A 14443-nucleotide genomic window follows, 5' to 3' on the forward strand; every position below is an offset into this window, starting at 1 on the left:
GGGCTGAATAAAGCCTTGGTATGCTCTGCACTGTAGATTAGCAGCATCCCAGACTCCATTCACTACAGGACAGAAGCTCTCCTCCAGCTGTGTTAACCACCTCTCTCCAGACCCTACACTACAGGGCAGAACACCCCAGCTGATAACCAATAGTCTACCCATAGCCTTAACTTAGTAAAATGAGAGGAAAATATCCCAAGAACCTTTGAAAGGAGGGGATGAGATCACAGGCAGTGTACTGAGACTGATCCTCTGATTGTCTTTCAATAGGTAGCTTATAAGGTATCCATGAAAAGATGTGCAAATGCACAAAGATACACACCTCAACAACTCAAGCTTCTCTACAAACTTTTCATCAGTGTGTATGCAAACCTTACACTAAAAACTGCACAGCATTTGTGTAACAAAGATAGTCTCTTCACTTTTACTAAAGAACAACAATCAAAGCTAACTCAGAACTGCAGCATCAATCTCAGTTCATTTTGCACACTTTTTTTTTCCAATTGACCGAGCAGGAAGTACAGACTAAGAAGAGGAGACCAAGAGGCAGAGACTGTACAACAAGGAGCAGCAGCCAGAGCAAGATGCTTTGTCCACACATTCACTGGTTTACCCTTAAATAGCTATTCTCATAAAATTGACATCAGTGTCAGAGAGGGTGAAAGGACTCACTCAAGGCCATATGTCCATTAAAGGGTAAGGCCAGCACACAACGCCAGGAGAAGAAGGACGTGATCAGAAGTGGTGACAGTGACCGAGGTGGACAAGTTAGGACAGAAAGCATGTGTTTGTGAGTGGATGCTGGGTTCCTATCTCTGCTCTCTCACCCTGGCCATGAGGGCTCTGGCAGTTGCCCTCAAAAGCCCCAGGTCCCTTGCCTATGAAGGCCTTGCAGCAAGCCTTCAGCATAATGATGTGAGTGCTCCTCACTGACTGGGATTAGAGGATGAGGCAGCAATTTGAGGAACTATTCTGAGAAATTCTGTACACCTCCCCCCACCACGTTACCCCCCACACTTCAAACCATTTTCCACATCCAGATTGTGTGTGTTACAGATGATGCAAGGAGCAGTCCCTGATCTTTCTTCTTAGAAGGGAACAGATGAAGGAAGCTGAATACTGTGGAGATATATTATTAGAAACTATAAAAATAAACCAATGAAATTATTCAAGTTGAAATTGTTTTGAGAAGAGGGAAAAAGGGATAATGGAATGGAATGTTGTAAACATGAGTGGAAATTTAACAATGAAATCTGCCCCACCACTATAACCAATTGTAAGCTAGAAAATAGAAAGTAAGGAGACAGTAACTAAGGAACTAGTTTGGTTTGTTCACTGAACCTTGTACTTTCTCAGAATGAATTTCCTCTACAAAACCACACAGGGTCAAGAAATTTTTCTGCAAGTTTTACTTGACTGTGCTGTAAATGTCCAAAGACAACTGAGCAAAGGCAGCAGAATGTATGTTGATTAAGTCATCAGAACTGTTCACACAATGGGGCAAGATCCGATGACTTTGCTTACAACTACCAAACACAGAGAAAATGCAAGAAATTTTTGAAAGAGGAAGTACACCAGTTTAAAAGTTTATTTACCTCCCTAAGCTCCCCACCCCCTCCCAAGCCTTAATGTATTTCACTTTTTTTCAAATAACAAAATTCAACACTTAAGAAAAAAAATTGTAGCTAGGCAATGGTGGCTCACACCTGTAATCCTAGCTACTCAGGAAGCTGAGATCTGAGGGTAGCAGTTTGAGAAACTAGCCAGCCAAGGACAGGAAAGTCTAGGAAACTCTTATCTCTGATAAACCAGTCAGAAAAAAACAGAAGCAGTGTGGTCTCTCAAGTGGTAGCCTTGGGCAAAAGAAGCTCAAGGACAGCCCTCAGGCCCTGAGTTCAAGCCCTAAGACTGGCAAAAAAAAAATAATAATAATAATAATAGTATATAAGCACTACTCATAAAGTGGACAACACACATTTAAATGGATCATACAGAACTGTCACCTCATCTCATGAATAAAAACTAGACAACATGTAAAAGCAGAAAATACTTTTTATGTGTATGATCTAATATTCCCCAACCCGACCCCAAAGAAAATAAAGTAGATCAGAACATACCTGATGAGGTCAACTAAAAATACAGCTTCTGCTACTGAAAGCAAGTGAGTACCACAACAGTATTGAGAGGTGCTAGGAAGCTCTACTGGATGCTTACCTAGTACCCCACTATGAGGAGACAGAACTAATCTTATATGAAAGGGGAAATTTAGTGACTAGGCAAACTGGGAAATATTCCTTGTATTGGTCTAATCAAAAAACCAAACGGCAGCATCATTTGTAAACTTTAATCATTCAAATAATCCAAAGTATAAACCTGCTCAGCTATATTAAGCCAGGCACCAGTGGCTCACACCTGTAGTCCTAGCTACTCAAGAAGCTAAAATCTGAGGATGGTGGTTCAAAGGCAGCAGGAGCAAGGAAGTTCATGAGATTCTTATCTCCAATTAACCACCAAAAAAGCCAGAAGTGGAGCTGTGGCTTAAGTGGTAAAATGCCATCCAGAGTACCAGCCTTGAGCACAAAACCCCAGGGACAGCGCTCAGGCCCTCGGATTGGCACCAAAAAAAAAAAAAAAAAAAGGCCAACGATGCATTTGCCATTAAGTACAACTGTATAGCTCAAATTCCTATGAGTTCTGAATATACTCTAGAACTCTGAGATAGTTTTTAATCCAAGTATGATAAATGGAACTTGGGTACTCTAAGCAGCCTTCAAAACTCATGACAGCGGGGCGCTGGTGGCTCATGCCTGTAATAGCTACTCAGGAGGCTGAGATCTGAGGAGGATCTCAGTTCAAAGCCAACTCAGGCAGGAAAGTCCGTGAGACTCTTATCTCCAATAAGCCACTAGAAAACCGGGAGTGGCACTGTGTCTCAAGCAGTAGAGCACGTGACTTGAGCTGAACAGCACAGGGACAGCACCAAAGCCCAGCATTAAAGCCCCATGACTGACCAAAAAAAAAAAAAACTCATGATATATTTTCTATTGTACAGTAACTGAAAAAATTTCAACTTCCACATATTAATGACAGGGTACATAAGACAGTTTGGGCTTAAGGATGTCTGATTGCAACAGTCTATTTTCTTGAGGTAGAAGAAGAGAAAGATGTGGCAATTATTTTTCATTAGTCACATTCAGCCTTTAGCATAGAGGAAGAAATTTGTGCCAATTCACAGGATGTCCTCTACTTGAAAAGCATCTGTGAAAACAGATGTAAACAGAAGCATTCAGAAACTAAAAATTCCTACTCAGTCACAATGTCTTCTTTCCTTGAATCAGTGACTCCTGAAATAGATACTTACTGAGATGAGTAAAGAAGAGTTAGATATGTAACTAGCTACTAGTGAAGTAGTTAATAACCACTACAACAATGCTCAAGCTTTACATTCTCCATTTATATTACAATGCAAATTCAATGCAGGCAAACTGGTCTCCCATGTGCCCTGGGCAACAGGGCTCTTGAAATAGACCAGCTGGGAAGAAGTTCTCTCCTATGCTACACCTTGTCCTTCAGGCCACTGCCACCTCTTTATGGCTCTGCAGAGTAGCAAAGCAGACCAGTCAAGCCCCAGCTTGCACCAACTTCAGTACAAGCAACATGGCCAGGAAGTCTGAGGGAAAAACAAAAATCAAAGAGTCCACAAACTAGAACGGACAACAATAAATTAAAAGAGATGGAGGCAACTGACACAAGATCAAAGATACCACCATCATAATGGTGCACATTTTGTAATCTCAACTAATAAGGAGGATGAAATAAATCCTGAGGATTGACATGCAAATCCACAGTGAAAGAAACCATTAGTGAGACCTCACATCAATCAACAAGCCAAGCAGAGCAGTTCATACCTGTCATCCACAGGAGGCATACATAGGAGGAACCTAGTCTAATCCTGGTCCCAGGAAAAATATACAAGACCCAATTGGAAAAATAAGATGAAAACAGCTGGAGAAATGGCTGAACTAAAAACACCTGCCTAGCCTTGAGTTCAAAACATACACACACACACACACACACACACACACACACACACACACAGACTCTTATCTCCAATCACACACACTCTCTCTCTCTCTCTCTCTCTCTCTCTCTCTCTAAACAATAGAGAGCTAGCTAGTCAGAAAACATGGACAAAGGGGCCAAAATGGATTACCATTAAGTCATTACCATTGTCTACCTGTACCAGGTAGACAAAACTTGTTATGTCCCACTGGAACCCCGGAATGCACCTAACCAGAAATGCCAAAGGTGGCAGCAGACCATACCACTTTCTCCTGAAGTTGGGGATGGTGGTGGGGTGGCAGCAGTAACACTGTGTTTGTCCCAAACAGTCTCCAAGATACCTACACCAAGAAAGGAGAAACTGAGTTTAAGCAAAACATAAAGTCCAACATGTAACAATCATAAGAATCAAGTTTTAAAATATGATTTATTAAGCCAGGTGCCAGTGGCTCACAACTGAATCCTAGCTACTCAGAAGGTTGAGGTTCAAAGCCAGCCCAGACAGAGAGTCTAAAAGGCTACACCTCCAATTAACCAGAAAAATGCCAGACTGGAGGCATAGCTCATGACAGAATACTATCCATGAGCAATAAGCTGAGTGAGGCTCTGAGTTCAAACTGCAGTATTATCACACAAAAAAAGATTAATACCTTTGATCAAAGATCAGTATTTAATCTTCCCTCTTCAATTATATTGTCCTTCTCTAGCTATCAGCTATGCCCACTCTTAGCTATCTTTCAGAGTCCTGTCCAATTCAGAATCTTGACTGCAGCACCCTGACTTTGCCATGTGGTTTCTCCCCACTACTCTTCTAATACCAATCTTCACGAGCCACCTGGTAACCACCTGAACCCTTCTCCTTGACACAGCATGGTACTCCACACACTCTGGGCTATGCCCAACATCTCTCTGACCCTGTGTTGCCATTCTTTCCTAGATTTTCTCTGGTTTCTTGAGCACCACTGCTTCTTTTTGGCCACTACCACACCCTGTACCCATCCAGCATTTAAATGGTACCTTCCCCAGGTCCTGTGATAGACTTAGTTCTATCTCACCATTTCTGCTGGAGCAACTCATCTCCTGTCATGGCTTCAAACATACATCTTCAAATCTCCCCAAGTCTCATTCTAGGCCCCAACTCATTCTGACTATGGTCCAGCTCTGAGTCACCCAACAGGCCTCCACTCACAGACCTGTACATCAGCTGCTCCCTGGAGCTCATCACTTAGCCCACAGACCTCACCAGGTAAGAGGCACCACCCCACATTTTGGCAACTAACCTCACCTAGCCCAGCCCTCAAGCCACGCCACACCCAAAGCTTTAACATGTGAAATGAATAATCCACTGTACATTAAACACAAGCCTTCTTTTCCAACCTCTGCCCTGCTTTTCCTTCCACAATCTAAACTTTTCCTCTGACTTTCTGATGTCAGCCCCTGAGCTTTTCACCTCCTCTACAATGTCTCCCTCCTTGCTCAGCTCTGCCTGCCCAGGAAACATGCTGGATACAAATGGCAAGTATGAATCCATTTTATGCTAAGGCAAATCCAGACATATACCCTAGCTAGTGACCGTCAGGGAAAGAGGAGAATGCCCTCTAATGGAGTTTCTTTCTGGGGTTATGCAAATGCTCTAGAATTACATAGTGGTGATAACTGCATAACCTTGTTGTATTTTAAAGTATTAATTGAGCCAGGTGCTGGTAGCTCATAGCTGTAATCCTACTCAGGAAGCTGAGATCTGAGCTTCAAGGTTCAAAGCCAGGGTAGGTTGAGAGGAATGGGTAAGAATGTTAAAAAGAGACACATAAACTGCTTTCTTAAATGACAACTCCTTTGTACAACTACTTAAAAGATAACAAAATAAGCCAGATGCTGATGACTCAAGTCTATAATCCTAGCTACTAAGGAGGCTGAGATCTGAAAACTGTGGTTCAAAACCAACCCAGAGAGGAAAGTTGGTAAGACTCTTATCTCCAATTAAACCAGAAAACCAGAAGTAGTGCTATGGCTCAAAGTCATAGGGGGCTAGAATAAGCAAAAGGAGAGTTCACCCATAGCAGCCAGGCCCTGAGTGCAAGTGTAAGCGCTAACCAAAAATAAAAGAAAAGTAATAAAATAAAATTTAAGGAAAATAAAAAAGGTTCAAAGCCAGCCCAGGCAGAAAAAGTCTGTGAGAGTTTTATCTCCAATTAGTCACCAAAAAGCTGGAAATAGAGCTGGGGCTCAAGTGGTAGAGCCACCAGCCTTGAAGGGAAAGTGCTTAGGCCCTGATTTCAAGCTTCAGTACCAGCAAAAAAAAAAAAAAAATGAAGAAAGTATAAATCTGATGGCATGTGAGTAGGACATAAGAGGTATGAGACAGGTCTAGTGCTCTATCAACTGAACTACACCTCCACCTCCCTTGTCTTACATCTTACTACTCTTCCAATTTCTCCCGGCCTTAAATGATCTTAAATAAAGAACTCACTATATATACACCTACTTAAGACTCCATGTGAGCATGTCAATCATGCCTAGTCATAGTTATAGGCAGGACTAGGTTAGAAAAGGCTACAAGGAAATTGAGTTACAACCTTATGTTGAAGTCCTGCCATGTGCTGCTGGTAAGTAGAGGGAAGACAGCACCGAGGTCTCAGCAACAGCACAGAGCCTGTGGGAGCTCTGGGCACACCACACCACTCACCTGTCAGGAGCCCAAGCACAGTCTGCACCTGGTCCAGCAGCAGTTTCCGCAGCTCCTCTTTCCGAGCCACACTGAGGTCCTCGCGGGGACAAGCTAGTTCTTCTGAGGTTGTCTTCAGCATGATCAGCCCAAGGGGGGTCGTCACAGGGGTCTGAATCAACTGCCAAGAAAGAAAAAGTTCTAAGCAGTGTCAGATTGATAAGATACAGACAGGATTCGGCGGCACTAAACCTGTGAGGTAGGTATCTCTGTATGTTCAATCTTACAGGAACAGGCTCCAATAGCCAGCATTTCAGAAAAAAATGACTTTTTAACCACTCAAAACATACTCTCACCTTACTCTAAGAAAAAATTCTGGGGCTGGAAGCATGGATCAAATAGTAGGCTTGAGTTAAAACCCCAGTACCACACACACACACAAAATCTATTAACTTAAACATAGAAAACAATGCACTTTATGGGCTGAGAAGGTGGCTCAGTTAGAGTGCTTGCTTTGCATACATGAGGCCCTGGGTTCGATTCCTCAGCACCACATAAGCAGAAAAAAAAAGCCGGAAGTGGTGCTGTGGCTCAAGTGGTAGAGTGCTAGCCTTGAGCTGAAGAGCTGAGGGATAGCGCCCAGGCCCAGAGATCAGGCCCCACGACTGGACCCAAAAAAAAAAAAAAGAAAGAAAAGAAAAAAGAAAAAAGGAAAACAATGCACTTTGATACGTAACATAGCAATTCTTTTTTTTTGGGGGGGGGGGGAGGGGGGGGGCGGACATGGGGCCTGAACTCTGGGCCTGGGCGCTGTCTCTCAGCTCTCAGCTCAAGGCTAGCGCTCTACCACTTCAGCCACAGCACCATTTCCAGCTTTTTCGGCTTATGTGGTGCTGAGGAATCGAACCCAGGGCCTCACGCATGCAAGGCAAGCACTCTACCACTGAGCTACCTTCCCAGCCCCGGCAATTGCTTTTTAAGTTCAGGTTCTCAGCAGCATTTTGCCTAGTTAGCAGGTTTTTGCCAGGTAATCAAGTTTTGTTTATAACACACACTTACTCAAACAGGCTCTTACTGTATCATTTTTCTCTAAGACACACTATATATATTTGGGACGTTTATTAGTGACTAAGATATGTACATCTCCCTTTGTGGTGTCTTTTCAACATCCAGGTTGTTAAAGACAACTTTATAATTCTTAAGTTTACTAAACTTATGCTTTAACAAAGTTCAAAACTAGCTGGGCACAGGTGGCTCACACCTGTAATCCTAGCTACTCAGGAGGCTGAGATCTGAGATCACAGTTCAAAGCCAGGCTGGGCAGAAAAGTCCATGAAAATCCTATCTCCAATAAATCACCAGAAAACCATAAATGGCGCTGTGGCTCAAGTGGTAGAGTGCTTGCCTTGAGCTGAAGAGTGCGCGCACACACACACAACACACAACACACAACACACACACACACACACACACACAGCATAAGGCCTTAGTTTAAGTCCCATTACTGGCACATAAACGCACACACACAAAAAGTACACTTTTCATAGCCTGACACTTACATCTTCCTAATCATTTTCCTAACATTTAAAACATTTTAGTTTCCAGATCCAAAAATAATGAAAGTGAGTGGCTATTAAGTCACATTCTAGAGGCTGGGAAGGTGGGTCAGTGGAAGAGAGCTTGCTTCGCGTGCATGAGGCCCTGGGTTCAATTCCTCAGCACCATATAAACAGAGAAAAGCCAGAAGTGGCACTGTTGCTTAAGTGGTAGTGTGTTAGTCTCGCGCTGAAGAGCTGAGGGACAGTGTCTAGGCCCAGACTTCAAGCCCCACATTCTATTAAGAGCAAGTTAAGGAATGACAGAAGGGGTGACACTGATCAAAATGCAATATACACATAAATTGACATGTTAAACTGAAACTCTCTTGTACAACTATTTAAAGGTTAAAAAAACTTTAAAAAATGTTCTGTATTTAAGAAGCACTTTACCTTTCTCATTAAAGTCATTTCATAATTAAATGTAGGTCACACTCTGATACAAATGTGTTACTTGGGGCTGGGAAGGTAGCTCAGTGGTAGAGCGCTTGCCTTGCATGCTCGAGGCCCTGGGTTCGATTCTTCAGCACCACATAAGTAAAAAGAAAAAAGCCAGAAGTGGCGCTATGGCTCAAGTGGCAGAGCACTAGCCTTGAGCTGAAGAGCTGAGGGACAGCGCCCAAGCCCAGAGTTCAGGTCCCACGACCGGACCCAAAATAAATAAATAAATAAATAAAATAAATGTGTTACTTAAGCTACCAAAGCTTTATAAGCTTTAGGGGGAAAGAAGACACTCAGGAACTGAATCCACACATTAGATATTCACTCATATTCCCACCTCCTTTCCCTCATCCTACTTGTAGTGAAGTTTGAAATCAGGTCTCAGGCTTGCTCAGCTTTCTTGATACCAACTGACACTCTACCACTTGAAACATACTTCCAGTCCAGCATATGGTAGTTATTTTGGAATGCAGTCTCATGGACTTCTTCACAAAGGTTGGCTTTAAAACCATGAATCTCTAGATCTCAGCCATCTGAACAGCTAGAATTACAGGTGTGAGTCACAGGTAGGAGCCAAAGATGTTCAGCTTTGTAAGTCATACCTCAAGTGAAGGATTTCTTCACTTCAGGAACTACAGGGTACTTTCCTTTCCCTGAAAAACATTCTTCCCATCATAGACCAAGGAAGTATCATTTCTGAACAAGGATATAAAAGGGAAAGTCTAGGGACCAAGCAAGACCACAAGCCTTTCCAACCTCTATGAGGTTGCCTACACGTCATGGCAGGAAGGCTCCTGGCGCTGGCTAATTACTATTTACCAGCTACTTTCCCTCCAAATGTTCACACTACCGAAGTCCTCCATCCTTGCAACAGCACTGGTGCAGCACCAAGCAGGTTTTCAAAGACTTGCTGAACAGAATTTCACAAGAGGTTAACAAAGGAGTCTAGTTTCCTCACCCTCCTGCACTGTGGAGGCCCAGCTTTGTCACAGCAAGGTAAAGGCAGCAATCTACTCTGCCATAACCTTGCTACTGCAGTTCCAAAATGCTAAATCTTAAAACTGCTCAGGACTCAGATGTAATCACTTCTACAAACAAACAGTTTACAAGATTAAGTTTCCTCAGGTAGAACCTTACCTGTAAAATGTTAGTAAAAAAGTCATGGTAGAACATGGGCCAATCTTGACGTCCAATATCAACAATAACTTTGCAAAGTTTATTCCGGATAAAGTAAGGTAAGGTTTTATGGTGAGCCAAAAGGAGTTTGGGCAGACAGCCACGGATTTCCATCTTATCCTGAGACGGGACCCCAAGCCACATTTTATTGATCAGATTCTGAAAAATAAACATGCATCTTTTAAATTAACTACCTATAAGCAAAACATTTGGCAGAGTACTTATCTACTAGCAAGTTTGAGGGACATATGCCTGTAATCCCAGCACTTGAGGGACTGACACAACATAACAAGACCTAATCTTGCTTCTCTCTCTTACACACACACACACACACACACACACACACACACACACACACACACACACGTAGTAGAACATGCCTATAATCCCAGCTACTTGAGGTAAGAAAATGGGGAGGAGGAGGATCATAGTTATAGGCTAGCCTGAGCAAAAAAGCAAGACTTCCATCTTTTCAAACAAGCCAGGCATGGTGGCACACACATATAATCCCAGACACCTAGGAAACACAGGAAGGAGAATCACAGTCCAAAGCCAGCTCCAGACAAAGGACAGAAAATCCTATCTAAAAAATAGCTAACATAGACCAAGGGCTAGTGGTGTGGCCTAAGTGCTGCCTAGCAAGCATGAGGTTGAGTTCAAATTCCAGAAACACCCAAAAGAAGACATGAGGAGGGCTGGGAAGATGGCTCAGTGGTAGAGCGCTTGCCTTGCATGCCTGAGGCCCTGGGTTCAATTCCTCAGCACCACATAAGCAGAAAGAAAAAAGCCGGAAGTGGCGCTGTGGCTCAAGTGGTAGAGCACTAGCCTTGAGCTGAAGAGCTGAGGGACAGCGCCCAGGCCCAGAGTTCAGGCCCCACAACCGGACCCAAAAAAAAAAAAAGAAGAAGACATGAGGAAAGTGTTTCATTAAATTACTTTAAGAGGGCACAGGCTAAGATGAAAAGAGTGTTAACAAGCTTTTGAAGATGAGGTATTATGGGTATCACCCCTCCTCCCAAAACTTTTTCTTTAGTTATCTTTCCCTTTTAAATGGTAACATGGAAGGAAAGGCATCCATCATCAAATACAAGCCAATTACTTAACCACAGACTCAACCACCCACCTGTTCTTTCTGGAGTCAAGGGTCAAGGATGGACAAGTGTCTAGGATACCAACATCTAACAGAGACAGCACCTGGGATGAAGGCCTGGGCTGAGTTCCCCCTGCTTACCAGGCATCTGCACATTACAGCTCAAGCCTCGTGCAATGGTGTGGCAACCTGCTACAAAGGACTTTGCAAGAGTATAAAACTATCTGACAACTTACCTCAAAAACCGTTAAACTGTACATCATCACATAGTCATTCCTAGTGCTAGAGAGAAAGTACAGGCAGAATCTCCAGGCTCCTACTTGCTGGGCAAAATTATTAAGAAGCTCTTCTGTAAAAGTGAAACGGCAATAAAAGAAGGTGATAAGACATAAAAAGTTAACCCAAAGCTGAGCAATCTCATGGCATTTTTAAACATGCTTCCCCACATACTACAAACTGAATCATCACCAACCAGCAAAGCCAGCCACTGCTAGAAGAAAGAAGAGGAGCACACTAGTGCTAGAGCACCAACTCACACGGTGTTCTCAATACAGCTAAAGCCAGGAGCTTGGCTAGACGTGCTTTTTTTTGAGACACAGCCACTGTTAAAGACTTTACTTAACTGAAAATGTGCAAGCAACAAGGTATAATATTATCTCTGGGTTCCTTAGGTTGGGGCCTCACCACTCTTCGACATTTCAGTAAAGTCTACACTGTTCACTCTCAGAGATGTAAGAGGAAAAAAAGGCCTCACAAAGAAAGGATAGGAAAAATCACAAGACAATTCAGTTTGGCTAACTCACACTTAGGTCAGTTTTAAAATATCAGTAAAACCTTAAAAAAAAAAAAAAGAAAGTAACAATGGTATCCTGAGGGCTGTTTTCCTCCTCCTGAGGCTGTTGACAGCACCAGCCCAAATCCTCAGCACAAGTACTGGGAGGCCATTGCCATGTCTCTGGACCTGCTACATTGGCCATGACATATAATCCAACATGAAAAGAAAAGAAAGAAAAAAAGAAAAATGGCAACAGTCCTAAGAGAGTCTCAATTCTATGCAGAAAGAGCCAGACAGGAGCTCTTTCTAATCCTCAAGTCACTGCTCGGTTAAGTTCCCTACAATTTAGGCTAAATGTCACATGAGATAGACTTACTAAAAGTTCCATGAGATAACGGCCTATGCTAAGAATTAAGCATAGCCTATGCATCCCAGAAGTGAAATCAAAACAAAGCGTGAGTGGGGGCTGGAGCAGAGGCCCTCTGGGCTGTACTCAGCCACTATATACTGTGCTGACTCCAGCAAGCCATTTCTCCTCCTGATACTTCCCCTTCCTCCAATAACAAAATAGCCAGATGGTCTCCTGAGGTCCTGACCAAGCATTCTATCGGGTTCTAGAGTACTATTAACTGGTCTCTGATGAAGATGGGCAGAGCTCTTTTAAGACCAGGTCTCCTTCTTTTCTCCTACCCACTAAGGAAAGCCTTGAATGTGTCCTAAGACCACAGAAAAGAAGGAATAAGCGGGCCCTGCCCCATACACAAATAATATTGTAAAGACTAGCTCCAAAGAGAACTGAGGAGACACACCCATTTCGAGGAATCACAACTCCAGATTCTCCTTCGCCTGCATTTCAGATTAAGTATTTGCAGCATGTGATTATTTAAATCTACTCTAAAATCAGTTTCAAACTGGGCACCAGCGGCTCATGCCTATAATCCTAGCTACTCAAGAGGCTGAGATCTGAAAATTGAGGTCCAAAGCAAACCCAGGCAGGAAAGTCTGTGAGATTCTTATCTCCAATAACCTTTAAAAAGGGGAAAGTAGAACTGTGGCCCAAGTGATAAAGTGCTACTTTGAGCAAAAAACGCAAGGACAGAGCACTGGCCCTGAGTTAAGTAATGCCCCAGGACTGGCACACACAAAAAAAGTAACCCAAGTTAAGAGATCCAGCCCAGACCATTGCACACCAAAACAATTCGCTTTAATGAACTTTTCATGAGTTTACTAAGCCATAGGCTTCTCATAAAAGTTCAGCAGTGCTGAAATTAGGAACAAAGTGTATATGGAGAAGGGGCTCACACTTGACTAAAGGAAAGAAAATCCGTAAATATACCCTTGAGTCAAGTCTGCATTCAGCAGCAGCAGCAACAGAGCCAGTACCTCAGGGAACTCATGCAGGTGTGACCTGCCTTGACCAGCTCTTTCCTTCCTGCCCGCTACAACCACACTCACCAATCTCACGTTTTCTTTCATTGGTTGTACAATCATGGAAAAATTCTGTCATCAGACTCTCCAGTGCCCTGAGGGAGGCTTCTTCTGATGCCTGACAAAGGAATTGGAAAAAAACATCATTAAGCTCTATCTTCAGTTCTCTTCCTTAATCCCTCCAGGGCACACTAAGGCAAGAACGGTTAACTTCCTCAAACATCTGGAGTTTGACATTCTTCAACTACATTGCAAAAACCACAAAAACAAAAGAGAACTTCCCAAGTCTTAGTATCCTCTACAAATCCATGCTGCTGCACAATATTCAGTTATTTGTGTTACAGAAAAGGAACAAACAGTCCAGAATGCCAATTGTGGAAAGGTGCTACAGAAAAGAGATGCGCAGGGAAACCCACACTCTCCGTCTCATCATTCTGATGTCTGGGAATCAGCTGTGTTTTGACTGAGGCCCATCACATCCCCTGCCTGTGTGTGTGGATTCATGGGGTTTGGGAAGGCATTTTGGGAGTCATGTCACTTTCAATCTTACGTGGTCAGCCAAAAGAGATGAACGTGCAGCTGAAAGTCATGCTGAGCATGACTCTCAGCAGAGCTGCTGGGAAGGAGTAAGAGGGAAGGGACAGAGGTTCCAGACTCATCCTCTTCCTCTTCCTTTTCATTCAGTAAAGTAGGGAAGCTGCAGCAATGAGCTTAAGCCAAAACTTCACACAAGGTCGGGTACAGTGGCATATGCCTGTAATCCTACCATGTAGGAAGCTGAAGCAGGAGGATTCTCAAATTCTAGACTCTATAGTGAGACTCTATCTCAAAAACAAAAAGAAGAAAAAAGAAAAAAAAACTCCATAAGGTGAAGACTTCCAGACCATGAATCTTCAGCGGCATTAAATCTAACACCATGGATGAGAGCCAACAGATTCCTGACTTTTTCTCTTTGTTTCCTTCCTATCTGTCTTGCTTTGCCCCAATCCCCTCCATGAGCCTGAGTGCAACAGGCCCAGACCCAAATGTCCTGTGTCAAACTAAGACTGGTCAGAGCCTCCAACTGGCTCTTACACAGATGGCAGAGCCTCAGCCATCACTCAGACGAGTCAGCACTGGAGTGGAGTTCAGAAGCTGTGCCAGTGTGGTACAGGCCCAGCCCTATCATCCACCATGTGCAAGAACACTACTGAGATCAGGGGCCACAAGTA

The 14443-nt window shown here is 43.3% G+C and overlaps 1 protein-coding gene across 1 annotated transcript in view; it reads right to left on the reverse strand.

Moving 5' to 3' along the window:
• Xpo6 (exportin 6) overlaps nucleotides 1–14443 on the reverse strand; it is a 96068-nt gene that overhangs the window by 54789 nt on the left and 26836 nt on the right. The window contains exons 2-6 of the mRNA XM_013011576.1: nucleotides 13260–13350; nucleotides 11266–11378; nucleotides 9901–10098; nucleotides 6749–6908; nucleotides 4326–4403 (exon numbers count right to left, since the gene is read on the reverse strand). Of these exons, the coding sequence (XP_012867030.1) occupies nucleotides 4326–4403; nucleotides 6749–6908; nucleotides 9901–10098; nucleotides 11266–11378; nucleotides 13260–13350 (640 nt within the window). The remainder of the gene's footprint in view (nucleotides 1–4325; nucleotides 4404–6748; nucleotides 6909–9900; nucleotides 10099–11265; nucleotides 11379–13259; nucleotides 13351–14443) is intronic.

The sequence above is a fragment of the Dipodomys ordii genome, unplaced genomic scaffold (assembly GCF_000151885.1).
Source record: "Dipodomys ordii isolate 6190 unplaced genomic scaffold, Dord_2.0 Scaffold14, whole genome shotgun sequence".
NCBI lineage: Eukaryota > Metazoa > Chordata > Mammalia > Rodentia > Heteromyidae > Dipodomys > Dipodomys ordii.